Below are 27,210 nucleotides of genomic sequence, written 5' to 3' on the forward strand. Positions count from 1 at the left end.
ATTTAGTCGTTGGTCAAATAGTTGTATGGTCAACGTTTCAATTATACAAGTTGGGATAATCTGCAAACATTCTTCTCATGTCATGTGCTCCAGTCACCAATTTGCCCATTCATCATGCCTTACGCAACCATCATACATTATTATAAATATGTTATGGTACCAGAACAGCTGAAGACTGAAATTGTCTAAAGGATTAATACTGGCATTACTTCTTTGGAAAATAACAACATAATGACTTAGTTATAAAATATTGGAAACCATATTTTAATTCCTGTTGAAGAATCTTGAATCATTAACTCAAACTACTACCGCTAGATAAATATCAACTTTTGTCATTGATTATAGTTTCGATTGGGTGCATCTTGCTTTTATTTACATATTTCTTAATCTGATAGTTTAATTGATTTATAATCTTTTGGTATGTTTTGTATTCTGTCCACAAATAGACATTTTGGATAACTGGACCTAATTTAGACACAATAAATATTCTCTACTCATAGTAAACCGGCCTCTAATTGAAATGATTTTTTGGTCTTCTATGGTCGACTTGCTTTTTCTTTTAGTATGACACACTATTAAATATGGGTTGTATCAATCTGAGTATATTGAATTGTAGTTCCTTGTCGCTATAATCTGATAATAGCAAATTTAATAATCAGTTCGTGTAGATAATGATTCACTCTATAATTACTTCTGCATCAAAATGAACAAGTATCTACAGAATAAATTTGGGGTTAAAACTGAATATTGCTTTATGTTTTGGGTAAAATGAAAAAAAAAACTTAAAATTACAATTCAGCCCACATTATTCGGGAAACCCTATTTACTCGTGCGCTTTTGGTCGTCTTAAATCAGTTCTCGTTGTGATCGTATTAAAGTCTTTGCCCACTCATTGGAGATGACGATTTTGCACAACAACAACTCGATTTCATCTCACCTCTGACAACGCCAGGAGCTGAAGTCAAAAATCTCTTACAACAATCTCCCAGATCCGTCTTTTGTGTTTCTTCTTGTTGTTCATAATTACTGCTATGGGGGAGAACGGAAGACACAGGTGGTTCTCCTTTAACCACCACCGCTCAGCTTCCGCCACATCTATGCCACAAAATAATCCCGGCGAAACTCCGGCTGAATTCCTCTGTCCAATCACCGGATTTCTAATGTCCGACCCCGTCGTCGTAGCATCGGGTCAGACATTTGAGCGTATCTCCGTCCAAGTTTGCCGGAATCTCGGGTTCGCGCCGAAGCTCCACGACGGAAGTCAACCGGATTTGTCAACGGTAATCCCTAACCTCGCCATGAAATCAACAATTCTCAGCTGGTGTAATAGGAAGAAGGTGGAGCATCCACGGCCTCCTGATTACGCTTACGTCGAAGGTGTGGTTCGTGCCCGTATGGATAAAGAACCCGGTACGGGTAACCGGGTCGCAAGATCGGAGATTTTGCCTCCCGTGGCTGAGAATTCGCCGTCGGATTACGACTCCGTCATGGGAGCGATTCGAGCTCGGTCAAGAAACTCGATATCGTCGTCTACTTCCCTTCCTCTTCACCATCACCGACCAGTGACTTATTCATCGTCATCAGAAGTTTTCGCCGGAGCTGAGAATACAAACCCGATCCAGAGTTCATTCTCTACCTCCGATTACTCATCTTTCCCTCCGATGTCAGAAGAAGAGGAGGAGATTTACAACAAACTGAGAAGCGCAAACACTGTTGACCACGAGCAAGGACTGATTCTTCTCAGGAAGACGACGAGATCCAGCGAAAGCTCGAGGATTTCGCTCTGCACTGAACGGCTCCTCTCCTTGCTCCGGTCACTGATCGTGTCACGGTACAACATCGTTCAGACCAACGCCGCCGCGTCGCTGGTCAACCTCTCGCTAGAGAAACCGAACAAGTTGAAGATAGTACGGTCTGGATTCGTTCCTCTATTGATCGATGTTCTGAAGTCGGGCTCAACGGAGGCGCAAGAGCATGTCATCGGAGCTTTGTTCAGTTTAGCGGTTGAGGAAGAGAACAAGATGGTGATCGGAGTTCTCGGAGCGGTGGAGCCGCTGCTCCACGCTCTGAGATCATCCGAGAGCGAAAGAGCGCGTCAAGACGCAGCTCTTGCGCTTTACCACTTGTCGTTGATACCGAACAACCGAACCAGGCTGGTCCGAGCTGGTGCGGTGCCGATGATGCTGTCGATGGTGAGGTCCGGCGAATCCGCGAGCAGGATACTTTTATTGCTGTGTAACCTCGCGGCTTGTTCGGAAGGGAAAGGAGCGATGCTTGATGGAAATGGGGTGGCCATACTTGTTGGGAAGCTTCGAGAAGGTGGAGCTGATTCAGAGGCGGCGCGTGAGAATTGCGTGGGGGCTTTGTTGACGCTAAGTGTAGGGAATATGAGGTTTAGGGGACTGGCGAGCGAGGCTGGGGCGGTTGAGATTCTGACGGAAATTGTGGAGAGTGAGGGTGGAAGCGAGCGGTTGAAGGAGAAGGCGGGGAAGATTCTTCAGGCAATGAGAGGCGGAGAGAGGGAGTTTGGAGAAGGTGCGGAGGCGCGTGAGTGGAACCGGATGTTGGAAGCGAGTGGGCTAAGTCGTTCTCAGCTTCAAGGAGGACAAAAAGAAGGTTTCGCTTATTCTTCTCAATTTTAACGTAATTCAAACCCTTTTTAATTTTTTTATTGGTACAAATATTTTTTTCCAAGGTTTTTTTTCACTCTTTACATTTTTTTTTTTCGTTTTACCATGTATACTCTTGAACAAAGAGAGGTGACAATTATTTTGGGAATGAATTTGTAATATTTTGATTGGTTTTTTACAATGAAAACGACAACAAAGGTGAAAATGTGCGTTCGTTTGCTCGTGTTTCATATGCGAGGCCTAGTCGTGGAGGACTAAAACAAAAGTCGTCTCAATTATTGGTAGTTTTATTCTTATATATACACACGGATTCAAAACGTGGAACTAGTCGTTACCCAAATAGTTGTATTGTCAATGTTTCAAGTTGGAATAATCTGCATACATTCTTTGCCTGATGTCATGTGCTCCAGTCACCAATTTGGCATTCATCATGCCTGCACAACCGTACATTCTTTTCTTCTTTTTTTCACATATGTTACCACAATAGCTGAAGACTGAACTTGTCTAAAGGATAAATACTTGTTGCAAACAGTGGAATCCATATACGAATTTGTGCTGAACAATCTTGAATCATTACCTCAATCTATATTGCTGGATAAATATCAATTCTCGCATTGATTTTTTTTAATTAACTGGTTTCATTTTTAAGTAGTTACCTTTGTGCTTTATTTGTTACCTAATCTGATCGTTATTATGCATTCATACTCTTTTGGTATGCTTTTGTAATTGTTCATAAAATCGTAGAAATGTGTCTTTCCTTTTGTCTGACTTCTTTCTGATCATAACTACAAAAAAATGCAACAATATAGAAGCCCAAAAAGCACACCACTGTCCGTGGGACATTCTACAGAACCGGACTAAATTAGAGACATAATATTCACTACTCAGAGTAAACCGACCCATCTTCCACCAAATTCTGTGGGTAGGAGAGAATCAATCGACTCAAAACCATTATATTCAAACCTGAATGGGAATATGTCAGCTCGCCATGTTTATTCTAGCAAACAACTAGGTTTCATTAGTTTTCTGAAAGATTTTGGAAGTAGGCCTAGGGTTTGTGAAGTTGATATGGTGGTGGGTTTCAGCTAACGAATGCTACACTTCGTTCTTATTGTTTGCACAAAGGCAAATAAACAGTGTCAAACTATTTGCTTGCAAAAGTTGGGGGAATCTCTGAGCTTACTTTAACTTGAAATTTGTTGAAATGTTTTGAAAAAAGGAATTTTGATATTGTTAAATAGAAAAGATTTGTGTCACTGGATTGTTATATAATGTCAAGATTTACTCACTTAAATTATTTTCCTCCTTGAGCTTTGTAGTTGATGAGCTTACAATTACTCTATATGTTCTTTTTATTGATTGTTTGCCATTTTGAAAAAGCTTCGTTTTTTTTTTTGCATCCCCTGTAGGTTTTCGCTGCTCAGCCAAGATCAATCGAGAATGCTATAAGATGTGGAGGATTAGCCCCCAAAAAGGCTGTTTATATCAAAAACATTATGAGCCGTTTGCAGAACGAAAGAGATAGATTGCCCTTTGAGTATCTGTGTGGTTTATTGGTAGAAGAAGTAAAAACTGAGCTCTCTCATTATAAAGGAATAAGAACCCACAACGATTAAAATCCCCTCTCTCTTTTCTTTTCTGTTATTCATATAGTCCATTTGATAGAAATCAAGATGTTGTTTTTTTGGAAATTCATATTGGATGCGTAATGATGATTCACAGGTTTTTTGTGTTTGGTATTTATTTTCTTTGTATCAAAAAGATCTCAAAGGCGTCAGGTTGGGTCCCAAAAACCGCAGACAGGAATAAAACCTATGGTCATCTCAACCGCAAAATTCCGTATGAGCTAAAGTTCGACCTGAACTGTCTGTTATACATATGGTAAGCTCTGTAGCAACTGCTAGAAAAATGTTGCTAAACCAAAAGCTAAAGCTATAGTAGCTTCCCCTGATGATGGCTCTCCGTTGAGGTTTTCTGGTTCAAGTTATAGGAACCAGAATTAGAACTCTTTATCTTGGTTTGGTATGGTTCGATATGGTATTTAATTTTTGTGTTCTTATATAATCTGAAGTCTGAACAGTAGTACTAAACACAAATAACAAAATTTTGTCTGCCATCACTCTTATATTATATAGAGGTTGTATGAGTCGGTCTGAGCATTTTCAATTGTAGTTTCTTGTCATTATAATTCCAAGGAGAAGAGAAAAAATACAGTTATAGCGTAAGATTAACTAATTTATACTTATAGGGGAGAGTTAATGGAATGAAACTACGAGGATAAGATTTTAAATAAAAAAATTAAAATTAAAATTTTTAAAATAAAAAAGGTTTTGATTATTTTTTTATTGAATGTTATTTTGTGACAAAAAATTTAAAAATAAGTATTTGAGAATCGTAGATTTAAATAAATCAGTTTCGTGTATGTAATGATTGGAATCTATAACTACATCTGTACACATTCAACCTAGTAAACATTGAAATAAATTACACAAGGACGTGGTCGACAAGTAGAATAACTTTAGGGTGAAAATTGAATAATGCTTTAGCAATGGGGCAGAAACCAAAACACTAAAATTTACAGATTACACCCACATTGGAAACTTTACTTTTACTTGTGCGTCGTCTTGCTCAAATCCATCAAAATATTTGCTTACTCATCGGAGATGGCGTTTTTGCTCAAGAACAACTCGATTTCATCTCACCTCCGATCTTCTTCACAGGTTTCTCGATGGAATCTCGTTAAACTGATATGGTTGGATTGGTTTAATCTATTATTATAACAGGATAATTTAGACTCGTTTGATATATTTTGCAGAAGATGGATGGTGGCGCCTTAGCACAACCGCGGCGGGGGTTCCATGTGGAGCTAGGATCTCGCGAGAAAGATGTAAGTTTATTCTTACGTTGAATCAATCTGGGATCGATTGGATCTTGTTGATTCGTTTGAATTTTGATTTTGGGGGCTGTGTCAAATTGAAATCATTGTAATTGTTATCTGGAAGCCTTGGTTGGTGTATAACCGAGAGATGGCTTTTATGTTGTCTTCTTGTTGCAGCTATTGGCTGAGAATGATGCTTTGAGGAGATTCAAGTCGCATAAGAAAGGAGTGCGCCAATTGAAAAGAATTGGAGATGTCATCACTGCTGTCGTTGTTGCTGGTATCCACTGCTACACTCTCTCACTGATTTTTCTGTGATTCTTTCAATCCCTAATAATAGATGGGGGATGGAGATATATATATATATCCTTGTGCATCACTAACATATACGTATACGTTTGTTTCTCACTTCCTTGTTATGTTATTGATGGAAAACTAAACCAGCAGCACTTTGTATTGTGGGGCTCATATGGTTTAGATTTGATGACATTACTATTCTGTGTGTTTGAGTTGAATAGCGTTTCTCATGTGCGATGTGTTCCATTCAGGGTGCTGCTATGAGATCTATGCGAGGGCAACTATGAAAAAGGAAGCTTAGGCTGCATGAGGAAGCTCATGAGTCCTCCTTATGCTTCTATCATCAATCTTCCCTTTTTAGCAAGTCTCTTCTGGAATTCATGTTGGCTATTGCTCAACGGTCTTTTGAATAAGTGAATAAACGAAAAGGATTTGGTATTTTTGTTATTTTGGACCAGAAAGACTCGTTCGTCTGTGTTACAAGATTCGTCTAATGTTATTTCTATTGAGTAAGTATTTCAATGGGATTTAAAACCACTAAAAAAATCAAATTTAAGTTACGTTAGCTTGTTTCACATATCCTTTGTTAACAGCTTCATGGAACATTATAGAAAATATAGAATGATGGAGCTAATGAAAAAGTTGTTTCTTTGTTGCATTATCGAACATTCAGAATCGCATCACACAAGTTTGATGAATTTATCAAACACAAATATTTCATTTATTTAATTGCTCCTAGTATCGAAACAATGATATACTTAAAAGTGTATGCAACGAAACAACGTTCGCAGAAAGAAAGCATCTGCTGCGTGAGGGAGATAGATTAGCAGCAACATAATTCAGATCATTCTGGTTGTTCTTCAGATTGCTCCATCTCCAATTTCTGCAAGGAAAAGAAATACGAGTTGTGAGATACAGAAATGAACCTAAAATAATGAGAATGTTATATCAGCAGCTGAAATTCATAAAAGTCAGAAAAACTATACAATATGTATAGACAAAAGATCAAGTGAAAAAAGTGAATGCAAAACCACGAATCTACAGCAGATCGCATCTACCAGTTGCTTAAGAAAAATTGCTTATATCATAACCAAAGAAACTGCATGAGGTGTATGAAATGTTAGCCTATGACAACAACGATCGTAGCAACCCTAATGCACACAATTGTAATGAGAAATGTGAAGAGTTAGTTAACTGGCTGGAGATTCAGCTTTGAAGCCACCAGAGTGCAGACCTTGTGGTCGGTTAGAAAGCAGTTAGCGAGGAATAGGCTTATAAGTGTGTCTGAAGAGATTGTCTAGTCTGTGGATTATAATAGGGTTTGGTTAGGCATTCGGTCGAGAGAGTCTCTATGTTTTGTTGAATTGAACAAGAAGAGTCTCTAAGAACAAATAGTGTAAGACGAACATCTCAGATTAAGATCTTGATGCTAGAAAGATTAAAGAGGTTGATTCACAGTTGCTCTGTGATTACATTTCCAGAGGACAGAAGCATGTAACAACTCAAGACAGACACCAACAACCACTGGTTAGGTCAAATATTCGTCAAAATCAGAAGTAGCAACCGATGCCCTAAATCTCAGCAGCAATCAAATCAAAGAAAAAGACGCTATAAAAGTTTGGATGGAAATGACCGAGTTAATCGAACCAGGAACGCAGCTCACTGGAGTCCTCAAAAGAGAGAGAGAGAAGAAGAAGAAACTTACAGATTGAGCGTTGTGCCAAGAAAGGCCACGGTAGACGTTGACGGAGAAAGTGGTGGTAAGGTAGATGGTGGCGAGCCCTAGCCCCGCTGTGAAGGCCTTGAACGACCAATCTCCTGCTTTCGTTACTATCCCCATCTCTCTCGAGTCTCGGCGGCGTCGCGAAACAAAGTTCAGTCTTCTCTTTCTTTTCACAACTCCGAACCGCTTATTGGACCGGGATATTTATGTGTGTGCTGACGGTGACGGATCAAAATTGAATATCTTCCCTTCGGTTTTCGTGTCCGGTTTACTCAAGAGTACTTTGGATTTTGTCATTTACAAAGGCATTTATTCAAATTTGTTTGATATGGAGTCGACTTATTTCGCATGTTCCTCTCTTGTTGATACGCCCTGGATCGAGCACCGTCCTGGTTCATGGACATGGCCCAAGGTGACGTTCTTGTTTACCAGCGCGACCAAACCGATGTTTTCATGTCGGATCATGCCAGTCCTACTGTCCGTGTCATTCCATCTGATCATTCCGTCCATGCTGATCATAATTTCCTTTTGGATCGTGCTGATCAAACCGTCCGTACTGACCCATCTGAGCACCCCGACTGTACCGCACATGCTGTCCATCGTATTGACCCACAGACGTCCATATTGGAGCTCAGTCTGGAACCACGACCTAGAGATGGATTTGATCGACCCACTTCACTTCTTTCCCAGCCAATTCAACATTCTAAGACTGATAGTCAAGCCAAATTCAACTTGGAACGAGAAGATTCCAAAAATGTTCACATATTTTCTCTTATGGCCCTTTTGGTGCGTCCTGCGTGTCCCGAAGGCTGTCCTGACGTCCTTGCTTCAGTGTCCAACCCATTGATGGATTTATCTCATCCATATTTCACTAAGGCATGGAAACTCAGCTGTCTGAAGACTTGTCTCACACCAGTACACATCTTGGTCATGAAAATCAACCGGCGGGTCATGTGGAGTGTCCTGCGTGTGTTTGGATCGTCCCGCGTGTGTCCTATCCTTCCCATCATGGACATGCACGACCACAATGAACCTGGACATCAGCTGAAGAGTCATTTTCGTTCACATCTGGAAATCAAGAGTCTTTGACTCTTTTTAATATTTTCTAGTCTTTGTTTTCATTTTCTAGGTGTGATTTTCCACAAACTCTTTAAGTCTTTCTTTGACTCAAACTAGTATAAATATGTAATCACATCCAAGGAATAAATCAGATTGTTTCCCCCTTTTTATGAGTTTATTCTCTCTGTTCTTCGTTGAACATTTATTAGTTTCTTTGGTGTGGTTAGCTCCAAACAAACGTCTCTTTCTTGTTGGACCGGTGCGTCATATCCGGCAACAGATTGAGTTTGCTTCCTTGTCGAACCTGTGAGTCATATCAGGCGACAATCAAGCAACTTGGTAGTATCATTGGGCCATCCGCCACCCTTTGTGTCACCGTTTATCCCATCAGTTCTCCTTCCTTTCGGATCGAGTCCATATCTTTCATTACCGGTCGAGTGTTCGTTCCTTAGGGCGCATCAAAGTGGTATCAGAGCCACTCTTCCGGTATTGTCTATTTCATTCATCTTTCTCATCTTCCATTTTCTTATAAACACTTCTTCTTCTACCTTTCTTAAATCCGGACCCTTCATTACCATCCACCATATAAATAAAAAAAAGAGAAAGATCTATAAAAATAAAGAGAAAAAAAAATCAAAAGTTTCATTTGGGGATTGGTGGTGGAAGAGAAAGTCTGCTGGCTGAGGAAAAATCCAGCCTTTGAGGTGGTTAAAACGGATTTCAAAAATCAAAAATCTCTTATCTTTCTATCTTGAGAAAACTCTCTTGTTTGCTTGGATTTGCCCATTGGAATTCCTTGATCTGTTCTCTTAGAACATTGAGAAGAAGCTTGTGTGATTACCATAAAATCTGAGAGAAACACTTGAGTGGGTGAGATTAAAACACTTGAGAGAGTGAGGATTTGATCTAACCTTTTGTGTTGAGAAATTTTCAAGTTATGATGTTTGGTCTTCAAAGGAAAAGTTGCAAAGAGAAATCCCCACAACAAACTGTCTCTCAATTTCCATTAAAATATTCTTTGAATAATTTTGAGGAGTTTGTTAGTGTGCAGGAACGGCTAGACATAAAGTGCAAGGATCATATCAAAACGACCAGAGATTTGGCTGATCCAAAAAGGCGATTACTTCAGTTTGATGTCCAAGAAATCTGTGACAACTTTGAGAAGAGAATGATGAAAGCCCTCAAAGACATCAACAAGAGCCATAAGAAGAGCACATCCACACGTGCACCTGTAGTTGTGCCATCATTGTTCATCAGTGAAAAGCCTAAAGGTAAATCTGAAACCCATGTTGAAGAGTTTAAAGATTTTTCAGATTCTTTACCCATCTTTGATGAATCTGATGAAGAGCCAATTGAAAGCTTGATGACTTGTGAGAATAAATGTGATCTTCCTTCTCTTGAACCTGAGTTTGTAACTGATATTGAACAGGCTATTGTAGAACTAACCATTTTACAACCGGAGCATCCGAGTAGTCTTGTTTTGTCTCCACAAGTTTTGAGGAAGAGCCACTAGATTTACCACATCAAGGACCATGCCTTGACACTAGGATATATTTTGATGAAGATCTAGATCCTATCTTTGATGAGGAGGACGAACCTGGTCCATTTTTTAATGAAGGAGCAACAAGCATCACCTCCATCGTCATGGAGAGCCATCTATGCTTTGATCCCGACACAACTCCTGCCCCTTTGTCTCCTGATCTTCAAGAACACTGTGAGAAATCTGATTTGCTTAATTCTAAGCCTGATATGTTTGTTAAGATCAGTTCTCTTGATGTGATTCGTTTTGGTCTTGAAAAGGTGAAAGATTTTTGTGTTTCAAAATCTGTTTTTGAAAGCATGATTAATTCTTTTAAAATCTTTGAACCTGATGAACTTCTTGATCAACCACGTTTTCAAAAAGACAATGGCATCAATTCTGGAATAATCTTGAGTTTTGATCAGTTCTTAAAGCATAGCAAAGGTTTTGATCGTTTTGAAAAATCTCTTGAGCTTGATTTGAAACAAACTGATTTTTGTGCTAGAAAATCTTTTGATTCGTTTGTTTTCAAAAAGAATGGCTTTGATCTGATTTCTTATAAACATGCACTGATCACTGATAATGTGATTGCATCCTCTTGTGCCTTGGACGATCTCTTGATTAAAAAGTTGCTGGAACAGAAATCACTTGAAACTGAAACTGATTTTTGTGATCTTGATTTTTGTGATTCTGTTTTGCAGCCTGATCTCTTGAGTTCTGAAACTGATAAAACATGGCATTTTATGAGATCAATTCTTGATAATTGTGTTGTTTTGAGCCTGGATGATATTGTGGTTTACAACACTTTCTTTGAAAAACATCTTGAGTCTTTAATAGTTGATTCTCAATCTGAACTTAAGCTTGTGTGTTCAGATGTTGAGCAGGAAATGCACGTCTTGAAAATGAAAACTATTGTTGCATATCTTCATAAAATTCTGGTCTTTAATGTCTACTTTGATGTGCATCTTGACAAGCTGAAATGTGTGCTACTTGTTCTTGGAAAAGATATCTTAATTTTTTATTTGAAGAAGTATTTGTCTTGCACATTTGATCCTGATCTTTTAGTGTTTGTTTTGAGTATCCAGGAAAGACAGGTTCAGCCTCTGAGAAATGAAAGCATTGACTGTGCCCAACAGCCTGAGATTTGTAGAAGCTTTATTGTCCAAACCGGCTACCTTGGAGATGCCATCGACATGGATTCAGTCCAAAACGGATATCTCAACATTCAAAAGGTCTTTTGTCATGAATCCAATTTCCCTGGAAATCCAACTCACCAAGGATTCACTGAAGCTTTGAATCACTTGAAAAGCTTCACGGCGGAAGGAGTTATGAATTTTCCAAACCGGAGGTTCTCCAGCCTGTTTATCCGCAAGTACCAGACTTCAATAGGAAATTCAGGCCCAAGAAAGGAGTGTCCTGAGCCAAAACCGATCCTCAATGAACCAAAGGTTTTTCCTCAGTCAATCTCCTGTCCAAAACAAAAGCACTGTAAGGATCATGGGTTGATTCTCTCTGCTCATCATGAAAATGTTTTGAAACCGAGAATTTCTAAGCGAAATCACATCTTTACCTGGTTGAAAAACATTTCGTTTAAACATTTTCATGATTTTTTTTTTCATTGAGCTGTGCATTGAAAGAAATTTGGTGTAGGAAAAAGCATGAACCAAAATTGCTTAGGCCAAAGAATCACTTTGATCTCGTTCATGATGAGAAGTTTTCGAAATTGGCATTGTCTCATTCTTTTCCTAACCGTTTCACAGCTTTGCTTGATTTTGAAATTAGTAAACCACTTTTTGGCACTCAGTTTACTTGCTTGATGTTTGCCCACATGCTTGATGATTATCCTAAAGGCTTGGATCCTGTTTTTGATGTATAGAGAAAACCTTTGATTATTTCTTTCGCAGATTTGACGTGGTTTCTCTAGTTGTTTTGAAAGTGCAGGATAAAAAAGATCGGTTTCAGATGGAAACAAGCAGAGGAGGATGACACCACACTTGTGTTCTTCGAACATGGAACTGGAAATACTTGAGGGAAACAAGTTCAATACTCCAAGGAAGTTTCTCTCCAAATTTATCCTTCAATGAATTTTACTTGTTTTTAAAATTCTTTTTGTCTGATTCATTTTCTTTTGATTCAGGTAAAATAGATTTGAGGACAAATCCTTTTGAAGAGGGAGAGTATGATACGCTCTGGATCGAGCACCGTCCTGTTTGGTTCATGGACACGGCTCAAGGTGGCGTTCTTGTTTACCAGCTCGACCAAACCGAGGTTTTCATGTCGGATCATGCCAGTCCTACTACCCGTGTCATTCCATCTGATCATTCCGTCCATGCTGATCATAATTTCCCTATTGGATCGTGCTGATCAAAACGTCCGTACTGACCCATCTGATCACCCCGACCGTACCGCACGTGCTGTCCATCGTATTGACCCACAGACGTCCATATTGGAGCTCAGTCTGGTACCACGACCTAGAGATAGATTTGATCGACCCACTTTACTTCTTTCCCAGCCAATTCAACATTCTAAGATTGATAGTCAAGCCAGATTCAACTTGGAACGAAAAGATTCCGAAGATGTTCACAGATTTTCTCTTATGGTCCTTTTGGTGCGTCCTGCATGTCCCGAAGGCTGTCCTGACGTCCTTGCTTCAGTGCCCGACCCATTGATGGATTTATCTCATCCATATTTCACTAAGGCATGGAAACTCAGCTGTCTGAAGACTTGTCTCACACCAGTACACATCTTGGTCATGAAAATCAGCCGGCGGGTCATGTGGAGTGTCCGGCGGGTCATGTGGAGTGTCCGGCGTGTGTGTGGATCGTCCCGCGTGTGTCCTATCCTTCCCATCATGGACATGCACGACCACAATGAACCTGGACATCAGCTGAAGAGTCATTTTCGTTCAGATCTGGAAATCAAGAGTCTTTGACTCTCTTTAATATTTTCTAGTCTTTGTTTTCAGTTTCTAGGTGTGATTTTCCACAAACTCTTTAAGTCTTTCTTTAACTCAAACTCGTATAAATATGTAATCACATCCAAGGAATAAATCAGATTGTTTTCCCCTTTGTATGAGTTTATTCTCTATGTTCTTCGTTGAACATTTCTTAGTTTATTTGGTGTGTTTAGCTCCAAACAAACGCCTCTTTCTTGTTGGACCGGTGCGTCATATCCGGCAATGGATTGAGTTTGCTTCCTTGTCGGACCTGTGAGTCATATCAGGCGACAATCAAGCAACCTGGTAGTATCATTGGGCCATCCGGCCACCCTTTGTGTCACCGTTCACCCCATCAGTTCTCCTTCCTTTCAGATCGAGTCAATATCTTTCCTTGCCGGTCGAGTGTTCGTTCCTTAAGGCGCATCGCTTGTGTCCTTCGGTTCCACAAAGGCTGCGCTTGTACTTTTTTTTCTTTCTTGATCCTTGAGAAGATTTTATCTTGTCTGCTACTGATTCATACCTTCTCTTATTGGTCGACCAACACTCTTTCTTATCTATGGTGGTAAAACCTTTGCAAGTTTAACCTCAGCTGGGACATTCCATTCAGACTCTAAAACTGCTACTGGATTAATGCATTTCGCATAGGCAGTTCTCCACGCTGCAGTGGTGTATAAGGCGTCAGTAAATCTGTGCACTTCCATACCTGTGGAAAAACAAAACGTGATGAACATGGAGTCTACATCCTGAAAATCCCGAAAATAAATAGGTTCCAAGTTCATGTGTTTATACTTCCATACCTCGTGAATAAATTGCAGGGATGGCGTGTCGGCAAGGAATTTTTCCTATATCATACTTCCCGTATGTGTGTTGGGGTCAAAAACGGATACGGCGAAGTTGATGTCCAAATCTCCATAAAAATCAGCGTAAACATTTTTTACGAAAGTTATTCTTCGTAAAAAGAACCTTTACGAAGAGGCTTGCGGTAAAATTGTATTCTAAATCTCAATTGAACTATTAAGTACCAATTGTCCGAAACAACGGACACATATCCAAATCGGCCACGCACAAGCCAAAACTCGGTCGCTACGTAGCGACCAAGCACACACACGGCTCGGTCGTTGCGTAGCGACCGAGCGCGCACATGGCTCGGTCGCTAAGTAGCGACTGAGCGCGCACACGGCTCGGTCGCTACGTAGCGACCAAGCACGCCCATGGCTCGGTCGCTACGTAGCGACCGAGCACGCACACGGCTCGATCGCTACGTAGCGATCGAGCACATACACGTCTTGGTCGTTACGCAGCGACCGAGCTCTCCCAAAACATCGATACGACATGAGTCCATGCATTCTCGTCTACTCTTCAATGCTATCTCCCGTGAGCCATGGCTAAGCTGTTATTTGTTTATCGTCACTCGAAGTCATCAGTCAAACTATACGATAAAAACCATGGGAAGTTCATTTTCATCAAAGAAACTGTAATAAACGTTTTGAGTCAAAGAACGGTCCAAAGAGACCTAAAACGCAGCTCAAAGCCCACTTACAATTTCTTAATCGAAAACCCATAAGTCTTATGACGGTTTATGCTTGGTTCATAAAGCAAGATAAATGTCAAGTTTCCGCGGATAAATGTAAAGTTTCCTAAGATAATCACGAAGATCGGAAAAAACGGAATATCTCCATTTTTGAGCTATGACGGTTTAAGAGCAGAAAGGAAAAGCTGCAAACCGACCTAAGAGCAAGTATATAAGGAGTCCTAGGCGAGAGGCAGAAAAAGATACGCAATACACAGCAAACTCAGCATTTAGAGCAATTTAGGCAATTTTCCGTTTTTGTTATTCGAGCTGCGACTCAATTAGGCTTAGCAACTTTAGGGTTTTAGAACTAGGAATCTTGCCGACAGCTCTCGTAGCTCAGGCTCTTATTGTAACGCTCAAACGCGAATTCGAAATAAGATCAACTTTGTTCTCTTTTCGAATTCTTATCTTTTATCGTATTTATTTCGTGTTCTGATTGCTTGGCGTGTGGTATTAGCATATATCCGGGACCTCTGGGAAATTAGGGTTCTCCTACTTTCCTTATTTAAACGGAAATCGACAGTGTGAATTTCGGTTCCCACAGTTTGACGCTAGAAGGAAGGGGGTACGGATCAATCTAACTCTCAGCCACAACACGCTCAACCAGACATGTCAACTGACGACGCGGACACTACAGGAAATGTAGGTATTAATAGCATTAGATGATAGCGTTTATGACAATTATGCTATCGTATGCGAACATTTATTTTTGTTATAGCGTTTATCGATTTAAAACGCTATATTTACTATGGCAGAAAAATAAAAAGAATTTAGCTGCCTTAATTTACTAAGTGCAGGCGAAATTTCACTTTGGCACCAAAAGATACGTTTGGTAGAATTGTTTTTTTAGCCCAAGTCATTTCCTTTTTACAAAGAAAAAAAAGCTTACCGTAGTTGTAGACTCTTCTTCTTCGTCTTTCCCAAACTCCTTCATCCATGGTGAATTAGCTCCTTCGTCTTCCTCTGTGGCCCTTCACCACCATCACATTTGCCGTCTCTAGCTTCTTCTTCTTATTCCCTTCGTTTTATCAATTCCAATTGCACGGAAACTAAAACTGTAGAGGTCATTGACCTAGATCTGGGACACAACAATCTATAAGAAACAGAAGATGAATCCTCAGACAAGTATGGCTCTGCGTGAAGACGTCATTCAAAGAACGGTCTATGTGTCTGATATTGACCAACAGGTTTGTAAAAGCTTCCACCTTTCTTCAATGGTTATTCCACATGCTTACGATATTCTCACTTATATAATCTTAATTTTTTGGGTTTAGGTCACTGAGGAGCAGCTTGATTGTTTGTTCATCGGCTTTGGGCAGGTCTATGTCTCTTCTACAAGTTCATATTTGTTTGTGGTGTGTTCTTTGTCATGGCTGGTTTTAGTTGTTTATGTTGTTGACTGTTTGATCACATTCTGAGTGGAAAGTTACGTGCTTTTTAGACTCAAGAGTCAGTACTAGTCCTGTTTTTGGTTCTCAGGCTGAATCTGAGCATGAGATGCGTGCGAGAACTATCTACTACACTAACATCGATACTAAGGTGATTCTCTAAGATTTTTTTCCTTCACAGCTCTATAATGAAACATAAAGTAGCTAATTTTGATGAGTTTACAGGTCACTCAAACGGACATAAAACTCGTCTTTGAGGCTGCGTGTGGAGAGGTATACCGTCTGAGGCTTCTGGGAGATTATCATCATCCCCAACTAGAATCGGTTTCTTTGAGTTTGTCATGGTAAAGCAGTGTTGATCTTTATCAAAACTTGTTTGAAGTACATATACTTTACCATTGTATCCATGGTTTTAAAGTATCCTTCTTTTCTCTTTGGCAGTAACTACTCTCAATTGCAGTTTGTCATGGGTGAGCCAGTATTGTTTCCTCTACTGTGAATATCCAACAGGGTGAAAATGTGGCTTGGCTCTTCTTAGGTGTTGCCAATACGAGTATCATTCTCCATGATGATGAGTTCCTGAAGTACTTAAAAGATCATCAAGAGAACTTTAGGTTTGAGAGAATGTAACTTATATTTACGTATGTGAGAGCCGGAACTCGAAGCTTTCTTAGCTTATTTCTTTTTTTCACTTTTAATGTTTTGATGTTGTGAAGGAAGTGTTGGAGAAATACTTCTGTTATCATTACTGTCGACCAGAAGGTCCATATATATACAAGGTATTAGACCGTCATAAGGTCTTGTTTATCCTAACAAGATAAGGATAAGGATAAACACTATGTTACAGATATACATGGAATATATACTAGATAAACACATAGTCTCTGGTTGTCTTTATCATGTCCCGGATTGGGCCTGCAGTACGGGCTGGTCCATGGTCGATCATCATTTGGTTTATAACACTCCCCCTTGATCGACACATCCGGTACAAGTTCATTGCATGCTTAATGTTGCCTCATTAAAACCTCTCCTGAAAAACCCCAAAACCAATGTGGAAAAATGGGAAACCAAGGACAGGAAAAAGAGTACAACACATGAACTCCCCCAGATGAATGCATCACTATAGTAGACGCATTCCTATCTGGTATCCGAGTATTCTTGAACGTTGAAGTTGCCTATGACTTGGTGAAGATGATCAGCTGGATTCTCCTTGAATGAACTTGTAAGTCTTGGACGTTGGTATGTGTCTTTTGGAAATCCATTAAGATGTGGTCAGGATGTACATCTTTGCTGCTGATCACTCCATGTCTTGGTTGAACTGATGGTGCTTTAAACGGTGCTCGGATGGACTTTATAATCTGCAATAAAACTTTACTTGCAGGTCCTTTTTCATGTCCCACGGATTCTCTTTGGTTATATGGCTTTCCCAAAACGTGGACATTCAATATATATTGAGTCATAGACCCAGAACACATACGAACAACTTTACTTCATATTTTTCGTTCATTCGGACTTATATCTCTTCGTATGTGCCAATGGCTTTATCCATTGTAACCAATCATTCTTTATTTTCTTTGTCGATCCATGTTGAGCTATAGACCTTGTCTATATTCGTTCATAATCATGAGTGTCTAAGGTTATACCATCAATAATTATTTGCTGCAATGAAACTCATCACACAATGAATTCGCAGTCATACACTCATGTCCTTTGTACATGGTTATCGATCTTTTCTTGCTTTAGAAATGCTTATAATCATTAAGCCACGACCAGACATCCTTCTGGTCACTATCTTGGTTTATGGTTCTCACTTAGGCGTGCTGAGTTAATCATACCCACACACACACGGCTATGATTTTTCTACAGACTTTCCATATGTAAAACATAGCCTGTTTAATCAATCGATAACTTGTATCATTGAACCTTTGAACCATTAAACCTTTTTCTCTCAGTTGGTCTTTATTATGATCACAAGGAATTATAATATTTTCTGTATGAACTGACTGCACTAAATAAATACTTAGTCTTTCATATTACTTACAGCTGCTGTATATTACAATCCATAAACAACTTAGGAACAAAGCTTGTTCTATGAGAATTTCTTTCTCATATTTCTATGGTACGTTGATACCTTTATCCAGTGATCCATTTGCTGCTTACTACACCATTATTTCTTTAGTAAATATCCAGACAAAATCAAACTTGATTTCTGTAGTAGTATCCACCATATAGGAGCATATCTCTTTATAAATTGTTCCTTGGTCCTTTTGAGTATCCTTGTGTAATCAAGCTATACTTGAACGTTATTTAGAAGGAACATGGACACACTATACCATGTGGTCATGTCCTTTAATCTCACGGAATTTCTTGTCTCACAAGATCCATTCACTGGTTTCTTTCTTAGATGGTTTTTCTGTATGTACATGGTTACTACGCCCATCTGTCTTATAATTACTTTGAATTCTTTGAACACCCCACGTCCCTATATAGATTTTATGAGTACTCTACGTGGGTTCATGATCCTCAGGTTATATCCTTCAAATCCCAAGTACTACAATCTTTTATGAGCTCTTATGTATGTAAATACATCTTTGGTGTTAACACTCTTTATCTTTAGTTTCATATTGTTCCAGACATGATCTAATTAGATTTTAAGATCTTATTATCCAAGACCTTTATACCTTGCAGTTTGGCGTCCCAAACTTCATGGTCTGGTACCTTAGATGTGTGGTTGCGCAACCTTATTTCTCTGTCTGAACTGGTTTCTCTTATGAACTCGGATTTGTACGATTCTGAGCACCTTTCATTACTTTCCGAGGTTCCTTATTATTTTGAACTTATTTGTCTATCTCTAATAGACATTGTAGCAACTTGATTGTGTCTCTTAGACATCTAATTCGTGGTGCTTAAGCTGGTATGACATAGTCATTTTTTCTTTTCGGGTCAGTGTGTCTGACATATATTTCTGCTAGCTTTTATATCTTTTGATCATATTCTTTTAGAACGTCTAGATCATAATCTGTGGTCTGAGGATCTTGCCAAGACAACTATGGTTGATACCATTATATTTCTCTTTTACTCTTTACTCTTTATCAGCCTGATAACTTTCTCCTTTCAAAGTTGGATAATCAGATTACTATCTTTTGTAATATGTGTTCTTGGCCACTTGATTAAATCATCCATGTTTGGCACAAGATACATTATAGTTTCGTGGAGGAAGTCTTATTTATCTAATATATATTTCCAATCATCATCTGAGGTTCCATCTTAAATGGCACACATATATGTGGTGGAATATTCGTATTTTCTTAAAATGGTTTGTGCATATGTCTGGTTTATGACCCTTAATCATTCAGAGGTGGGAATGTCTATGCTTACATGTATTGCCTGATGTAAATCAATATTTATATACATAATGTCCTTAAGCTTTAGGCTGGACGTGGGTGATGTACCATTAGTGAGGGCTTTAAAGCTTTTCAGCCGTGTATATTATGGTTGTAAACCATGGAATCCGAATTTATGATATGATCATGGACTGTGGGTTTTAGTCCTCTCTCCCCCTCATGAACGTACTCATAATTTTGTAGTGCTTAGGACAGTGGAGCCTTAATTATTTTAGTGATTTTCCCTTTTGTGTACTTATAACACATTGTGAGATTTTATGGGATCACTTTTGTGCCTTAATTAATTTTTCATCATGTTTTGGATCAAGATGGCTAATCTGGTCATGCCATAAGTGTTTATTTCGTGGTGAACCATACTGGTTACCATGGCTTTATGCCTCTTTCATACTGATCTTTAGCATAGAATAAATCAGTAGAAAATATGGGTATAGGCATTCATAATGCTTTTAGTCGATTTTTCAAAAATCTGAAAAGAATCGTATTTTCTTTGCTCACTGGTTCAATGTAGAATGTTATAAATCTTTATAACTCAATGGGTCTGAATAATGTCGTGTCTTTTGCCATTGTCAGTACCAATTAATTGATTTCAAGTGATTGTAGGAAGGTAAAGTTGAACCTATACAATCAAGATGAAGTTAAATCTATGCGAGAAATCAATCTATCAGTGAACTGACTCATTAGTCTACACCCAACAATTGATTTTATGTGATTGCAGGAAGGTAAAGTTAAACCTATACAATCAATGTAAAGTTAAACCATGCATGAAATCAACTATCAGTGGACTGATTATCCTTTTATTAAGGTTTTATTTGTTATTTAATCAAGAATCATCAAGCAAGACCAAGCAAGATAATATATAAAAACAAAATCGTTTTTATTATTTCAATAACACAAATGAATAACAAATAAATCAAATCAGATATGAAAACATAAAATCAGAATGTCGGAAAATTATTCAATGTATAATCCGACCTCATGGTCCATAAGTGTCCACTCGGAATCCTCCTCAGATCTCTTCTTATCAAATGTGGCTTTATTAGCTTCAGGGATTTTCATCTCACTGTCTAGTACTTCATAATATATCTCCATGATGTCATTAAACCGTCTGATGTTATCCATCCTTTTCTGCTTCTTTTGCTCAATGTCTAATAAATATGAGAACATGTCATAATAGGTGGTGAAACCTTTGGCCTGATGTGATAACAACACTTCCTCTGAATGGAATGTGTCACGAGTTTTGTTTAACAAAACCTCGTTTGTTACCAATTCACCACATAGTCTAAGACTATAGGTGATTCTCATAAGATCAGAGTGATAATTGTCCACGGATTCATAATCCTGGAACATTAGAGCTTCCCATTTTTTCTTGGATTCGTGCAACAATGGCTCACAGAATCTAGAATTCAAAAATGACCAGAGATTATGAGGATCATTAACATATCCAAACTCGTCTCTTAGGTCCTCACAGAGATGGTGTCGCATAATCATTATGGCTCTGTGTCTTTCACACGCAAGGGTGTCATTGCCATACTTCATGCACTTCCCAAGTCCTCTAGACTTCAAGACGGCTGAAGTGTTTATAGCCCAATCAAGATAATTATCTCCAGAGAGATCAAGAGCTTTATAATCTGAGGGTATGAAACTCGACATCTGAAATCATTATTCAAAACAGGTCTTAATCAAGTAATCTTTTTGAAATTTTTCATGCTTCATATCAATGCCACACACGGACCAAAAGAAAAAAAATTTCTAAATGATGCATTTTCTTAAAACCATACGGTTTAAGGTGTGGATCAATGTATTTTTCAGATTTAAGGTCCTCTTTTTTCAAACACAAGGTTTAGATTGGAGAGTTTAGAGACTGAATATTTCTTTGTTTGAGATTTTCGACATCTGAATCACATCATCATTTAAAATTGAGTTTCACAATGTGATCATGCGGCCGCAAGATATATTAACAAGCTCGGCCACAAACATGTCTTATGCATTTATGAAAAACAATCAATCTAGAAATGACCATGGTGCGATCAATTCATCAAGCCACTCGGCCATGCGTTATATCTAATGCAACCGGTTTCAAGATTGTATAAACTACATGCTGGTCGATTCTTATTTAAACAGTATGAATGCAATCCATATTCAGATTCATATGTATGCAAGAAATCCTTAATCAATCCTAGGGTTTCTAATTTAAACACTAGTAGGATTCGGTTTTAAGATTAAGGTTTCAAGGCCTTTTAAGATTTAAAACGAGATTTAGAGTTTTAAACATTTAAACTTTCAAACAATGCCTCACGGCCAAGGTATATGCCTTACGGCCAAGTAGGAGCCACACGGCTATTTAGTTCAATTCAATGTCATTTTTAGAGTAATATCTAGGTTCAATTGCAATCAATTAGGTATGATCAAATTCGATTATGAAAGCAATAAGGCCACACGGCCATGAGATGATATAATCAAGATCTTTATCAAGTTTAATTAGGATTTTTAGTTTAAACATGTCAAGCAATACAGATTCGAGTTTAAACAATCAATATCTCTAGGTGATCAAACAAACAATCAAATTTCAAATCAAACAATTTTAAAATCGTTTTTCCAATTAGGGTTTCAGGGGATTTCGAAAACTTTGATCTTTGATCAAGAGAGTTTGATTTGAGATTCAAAATCATTAAGACTTTGATTTTAATTGATCAATGGATCAATCTCGAATTATGGTTTAGGTGACCGGACTTATTCGAGCTCTGATTTACTCTTTTAAGGTTTGATCTATTTGTCTTAAGGCTTTCATCTTAGAGATTAGTTTTTAGGGTTTCAATCTTTACAAACAATCAGGTTCGATTCATGTTCTCAGAATTTAGGATTACCTTTGTTTTGCAGATTGTAGAACCCGGACCACCAAGAGAACCTCGAACGGACGCGAGATGGGACGAGCTGGAACGGTCGCGTGCTGAGGCGAGACGCGTCTTCTTTTTGAGTTCGCGAGCGGGTTGATTGGGAACTCAAGCTGGCTGTGATGTGAACTGGAAACTGAGGTCGTCTAGGATCAGGAACACCTTAGGGCTGGAGCTGATCGGGTGTTTGTAAGCCGGAACGCAAGCAAGAACAATTTGGGGTTTTTTCGGAATTAGGGTTCCAAAAGACCAAGATGGCGCCGTGTATTGTTTCTGAGAGTGTGGGCGCGTCTGAGATCGGATCGACGAACGGTTTTCTCTAATGGATTCTTCTCGTCAAGAGCTTCAATTTGATATGTGGCTCGTTGTCTGTTTCCTCAGGGTTTGAGAGATAGATTGATCTTAAGTTGCGCCTGCATTAGGGTTTATGTGTGACGGATTTTAGGTTAGGTTTTGTCTCAGGGTTTTGGAGTCTATCGTGCTGATAACGTGTTGGGAATGAAGTGTTGGGGAAATACTTCTGTTATCATTACTATCGACCAGAAGGTCCATATATATACAAGGTATTAGACCGTCATAAGGTCATGTTTATCCTAACAAGATAAGGATAAAGATAAACACTATGTTACAGATATACATGGAATATATACTAGATAAACACATAATCTCTGGTTGTCTTTATCATGTCCCGGATTGGGTCTGCAGTACGAGCTGGTCCATTGTCGATCATCATTTGGTTTATAACATTTGATTTGATTTAAGTTTCTTATTAAATAATTGAATCGATGTGGTTTGAGTTTTCAAATATGTTTATGGTAAGTGTTGTTTCGTGAAATAAAGTCTAGAATAATTCCCAGAAAAAAAATTATTGATCATCAAATATGCAATGACATTATACTTCAAGAAAACTTCATGAGCTTCCATTCTATGACATAAACCCTGCCTGCCAAAGAGTTTTTCAAACCCTAAACCCCAAAACTTAACCTCAAACCTTATATCATACTTCAAACCCTAAACTTTAAATACAAAATCTAAATTTTAAACTTGATCCTTAATCAAAACTCAAAATTTATTCATTTTAAAAGTCAAACATTAAATCTTAAATCTACACCCTATATCTAATATCCTATACCCCAAACTTAAACTATACATACAAAATCATAGATAGAATCTTTAGAAACCTATAATAGAGACTTTAAATTTAAACTCCGAGTATATTCGAAAACTCATATACTTAATCTCAAATATTAACACTAACCCCTAAACTACATATCTCATTTTTAAATATATCATAAAACATTGAATCTTAACTTTTAAATAAATTATAATTTCGTAAAAAAATTAAAATTTTAAATACAAAATTTAGATTTCAAGTTTTAAGTTATGATACTAAAGTATTTAAAACTTAGATGATTTTTATAATAGTTATAGATAAATAAAAAGATAATCTGTATTGTTTTTTTTTTGAACTTTGGATCAAAGTTCCAAAATGATTCTTGTGTCAATCCTCACATTTTGTTCCCGTTGGTTTACTTGTTTTTAATGACATGTATCATCTTCTACGCCCTTGGATGATATTGAATCGACGATTGAGATTAATTATTCTTTTATTCTTTTTTAATTATTTTTTTTTGAGATCTACGAGTCAGAGAAACGAGAGAGAGAGAGAGAAGATGGAGTTCCTAGATGGTAGAGAAAGAAGAAGACGCGACGCGCCGTCACCACCACCATCGCTCGTTACCATCACCACCATCGCCATCTCTCCCATCCCCAATCGCTCGTCACCACCACCATCGCTTCTCAGATCCGTCTTCACCGGAGTCGCCACCACCACCGTCACGCTCGTCATAACCACGACTGATCACTTCTCTGTCTCTCACTCTATGTCTCTCATTCTCTCTGTGTTTTTTTTTTGTTCTTGTTACAGGAAGCTTGTTCGTAAGAAAGTGGTCATTGATAAGGCGAAGTAAAGTTTTATGCTTTATATGGTTTGATTTGAAGTTAAAGTTCATTTCTTTAGTTATGTGTGTTGCAGAAATCCAAGAGGGATGACTCTGCCAAAACTATGTCCCAACGTTTGCAAGGTATTGTTTTAGCTTGTCTGATTTGTTTTCATCATTCTGTAATTTTCATGTGTTTGTTCATTACATGCTCGTAAGAGACTCAGCTTGATTATTGAAATGTGCTCTGCTTGTTTTAATTTCAGTTAGAGACCATTTGGTTCACTGAAAGACCAAGTTTACATATTTCTACTTCTTTCATCCAACGAAGGCTTATCAATATTTTTTTTTGTTCCTGGTAAAGGTGGTGGTCGTGACTCGTGAGCAAGAGCTGGTGTTGTGCAGAGGAGATGTCTCGAACTTGTCTCCGTCTAGACTTACATGAATGTTGCAGTCTCTCACTGGAATGCCAAGTGCAGCCTTTGCTTATGTCTGTTGATTCATTGCCTCGAAGGTTTATACAGCTAAAACATTGCTCTATACGACAGACTTTAAGACAATTGTGCTTAAGTATGGGTGTTGAGATAAGTTATCTTGTACTGATTGGTTCCAGTCTTAAGTATGGGTGTATGTCCTCAAATCATTGTATTTACCAACACTTGTTTTGTGTGCTTTTCAGATACTGCGGAAGCTTGAGGAAAGTGGAAGAGACAGATGAACCTTGAGGAAAGTCGAAGTGAAACAAGGAGCTTGAGGAAGGCGGCGGCTTAGGTTTAGGTTTAGGGTTAATTAGATTTTGGTTTAATGTGTTTTAATTAGTTTTTTTTTTAATATGTACTGGTTTAGTTTTGTAAAATTGATTTTATTTGTAAACTGATTTTAATAATTTAAATTCTTTCTATTACAAATTTTCAAATTAATTATCACAAAAAAATCAATTCATAATTATTATTAATAAATTTTCAGATTATTTAAAAACTAATTAATAACACAAAACATTTGCGATCTTTGTTATCGGGTTATTATAAATATTAACAATTGCAAACATAAACGCGCTATTGTTGTACATAATTATAGCACAAAGAAAAACCGCTATTAAAAGGGTCGAACATATTCTAACGGGAGCTGTCAGAGCGGACAAGGAAACGCTATTATACATGACTCATGGCGTTTTCCGCCCGCTATTACTACCCACATTTCCCACATTTCCTGTAGTGGGATAACATGCAAACTCCTCTCAACAGAGGAAGCGACACCAATCTCCACACTCCAACAGCGGATGTCTCCGCGGCCAACGCACCAGCCAACGCCGCAACGCTCGAGGAGTTTAAAAAGATGTTCGCCACCTATGAAAAAAGGTCGGAGGAACAGGATAAGCTCATGAACACCTTGACCAAACGGGTCGAAACTTTAACGGCAAGAACTCGAACAATCCGTCCCCGCGGAACCACGAAGATTCGCGGGAAAAGACTCGACTTCACAACTCCACACGATAGGCATGGAACGTCGCGGGAATGTCCTTCGGGACAGAACCCCAGCGAAACATCACCTGCCGAGAAACGGAACTCAGAGAGTCCTCCACCTCCTGCTAAGGACACGGAGGCCAATGAAGTCGAGCATGTCGACTTGGATCCCAGCGACGTCTCCAACGATACTGAGGAGGACGCTGACAAACATCCAAGAAGAACCAGAAGCCGATCGGCTCGGGAAAGCTCCCCGTTCGATAAATCAATGACAGAAGAGGAGGAAAACCTCTACAGGGTCGAACAGGAGGATCTGGCCGAAAAGCAAATCGAGATTCCTCGCAGCAAACGCCGACAAGCTCGGAACTCTGCTGGCGAGAAATCAGACATACGCGACTTGCGCGACTACATAACCAAAACTGCAGCAGAAGTAAGGGCCGTGAAATCCCAGAGCCATCACGCTACCAGTGCTGCCCCAGAGATCAATAGACTACTCGAGGGAGCTCGGAAGACGCCTTTCACCGCTCGCATCTCTGATACGAGGGTATCTGATCCGGGAAAAATCAAAGTACCAAAGTATGATGGTACGACCGATCCTAAAGCGCATCTTCAGGCATTCCACATCACGATGTGAAGGGCCAGACTGAAGGATAGCGAAAAAGACGCCGGCTACTGCCGTTCGTTCGTCGAAAACCTGGAAGGGGCAGCTCTCGAATGGTTCGCACGCCTCAAGAGAAACTCCAACGGAAGTTTCCGCCAGCTCGCGTCGGAATATCTCAATCAATACTCTAAGTTCATAGATAGAGAAACATCCGATGTCGACCTCTGGAGCATGTCCCAGAGGGAAGACGAACCCTTCTGTGAGTTCATAAGCCGGTTCAAGCTGGTTATGTCAAGGGTTAGCGGGATAAGCGACAAGGGGGCCATAGACGCGCTCAGAAAAACGCTCTGGTACAAGTCGAAATTCAGAAAATGGATAACCCTCGACAAACCGAGGACGATCCAAGACGCCCTCCACAAGGCAACGGACTACATCATAATCGAAGAGGAAACAAAAGTTTTATCGCAAAATCATAAACCGACAAAGCCGCCCTTGAAGGATGTAGACCAAAAGACGAAAAAGAAAAGCTCTTGTAACGATAAGTACGTCCATCACGAGGGGGAAGAATTCCAAGGGGCGTATAACTACACGATCAATTCGGATTAAGGCCGAACCACGGGCAATACATGGACTCGCAATCAAGGATACGACGAGAACACCTTATGCGAGTTCCACCAAACCCGAGGACACTCGACGACCAACTGCAAAGTCTTACGAGCGAGGCTGGCCGCAAAGCTACTAACTGGAGAGCTCTCCGAAGTGACCAACGTAAAAGATCTCATCCTCGAGACCGATCGCCCTCTGAAGACGGATAGGAATCCACCCGCGGAGAATTTCCCTCAAAGAAACCAATCAGGGGATAAACGCAGAAGAACACCGGACGAGAAAGGAAACGATAACATGATC

The 27,210-nt window shown here is 39.1% G+C and overlaps 4 protein-coding genes and 1 long non-coding RNA gene across 6 annotated transcripts; 4 read left to right on the forward strand and 1 right to left on the reverse strand.

Annotated features, from left to right (window-relative positions):
• The first annotated feature begins 680 nt into the window (after nucleotides 1-680).
• LOC106347598 (U-box domain-containing protein 39) lies at nucleotides 681-2,803 on the forward strand. Its single transcript, XM_048750791.1, has one exon. It carries the CDS (start codon nucleotides 1,032-1,034, stop codon nucleotides 2,640-2,642), a length of 1,611 nt encoding a protein of 536 aa, XP_048606748.1. The 5' UTR covers nucleotides 681-1,031; the 3' UTR covers nucleotides 2,643-2,803.
• Nucleotides 2,804-5,140: 2,337 nt separating this feature from the next.
• On the forward strand, nucleotides 5,141-6,321 carry LOC106347596 (succinate dehydrogenase subunit 7A, mitochondrial). The gene is made up of 4 exons (XM_013787168.3): nucleotides 5,141-5,350; nucleotides 5,446-5,517; nucleotides 5,686-5,788; nucleotides 6,057-6,321. The coding sequence occupies exons 1-4, from the start codon at nucleotides 5,294-5,296 to the stop codon at nucleotides 6,104-6,106; spliced, it is 282 nt and encodes a 93-aa protein (XP_013642622.1). The 5' UTR covers nucleotides 5,141-5,293; the 3' UTR covers nucleotides 6,107-6,321.
• A 9,129-nt stretch (nucleotides 6,322-15,450) lies between these two features.
• Nucleotides 15,451-16,798, forward strand: LOC106347595 (polyadenylate-binding protein-interacting protein 12). Of its 2 annotated transcripts, none has more exons than XM_013787166.3 (5): nucleotides 15,451-15,804; nucleotides 15,892-15,972; nucleotides 16,097-16,156; nucleotides 16,231-16,349; nucleotides 16,447-16,798. In XM_013787166.3, the coding sequence occupies exons 1-5, from the start codon at nucleotides 15,727-15,729 to the stop codon at nucleotides 16,502-16,504; spliced, it is 396 nt and encodes a 131-aa protein (XP_013642620.1). In that variant the 5' UTR covers nucleotides 15,451-15,726; the 3' UTR covers nucleotides 16,505-16,798. The 2 variants fall into 2 exon arrangements, with proteins under 2 accessions (XP_013642620.1, XP_013642621.1); XM_013787167.3 differs by having other exon boundaries at nucleotides 15,458-15,804; nucleotides 15,892-15,936.
• A 3,562-nt stretch (nucleotides 16,799-20,360) lies between these two features.
• LOC125583178 lies at nucleotides 20,361-21,059 on the reverse strand. Its single transcript, XM_048749781.1, has one exon. The coding sequence runs from the start codon at nucleotides 21,057-21,059 to the stop codon at nucleotides 20,361-20,363; it is 699 nt and encodes a 232-aa protein (XP_048605738.1).
• A 1,986-nt stretch (nucleotides 21,060-23,045) lies between these two features.
• Nucleotides 23,046-25,144, forward strand: LOC125583597. The gene is made up of 3 exons (XR_007320624.1): nucleotides 23,046-24,144; nucleotides 24,228-24,384; nucleotides 24,605-25,144. It is a non-coding gene; the product is annotated as an uncharacterized LOC125583597 (long non-coding RNA).
• The last annotated feature ends 2,066 nt before the right edge of the window (nucleotides 25,145-27,210 follow it).

This window comes from Brassica napus, chromosome C3 (assembly GCF_020379485.1).
Source record: "Brassica napus cultivar Da-Ae chromosome C3, Da-Ae, whole genome shotgun sequence".
NCBI lineage: Eukaryota > Viridiplantae > Streptophyta > Magnoliopsida > Brassicales > Brassicaceae > Brassica > Brassica napus.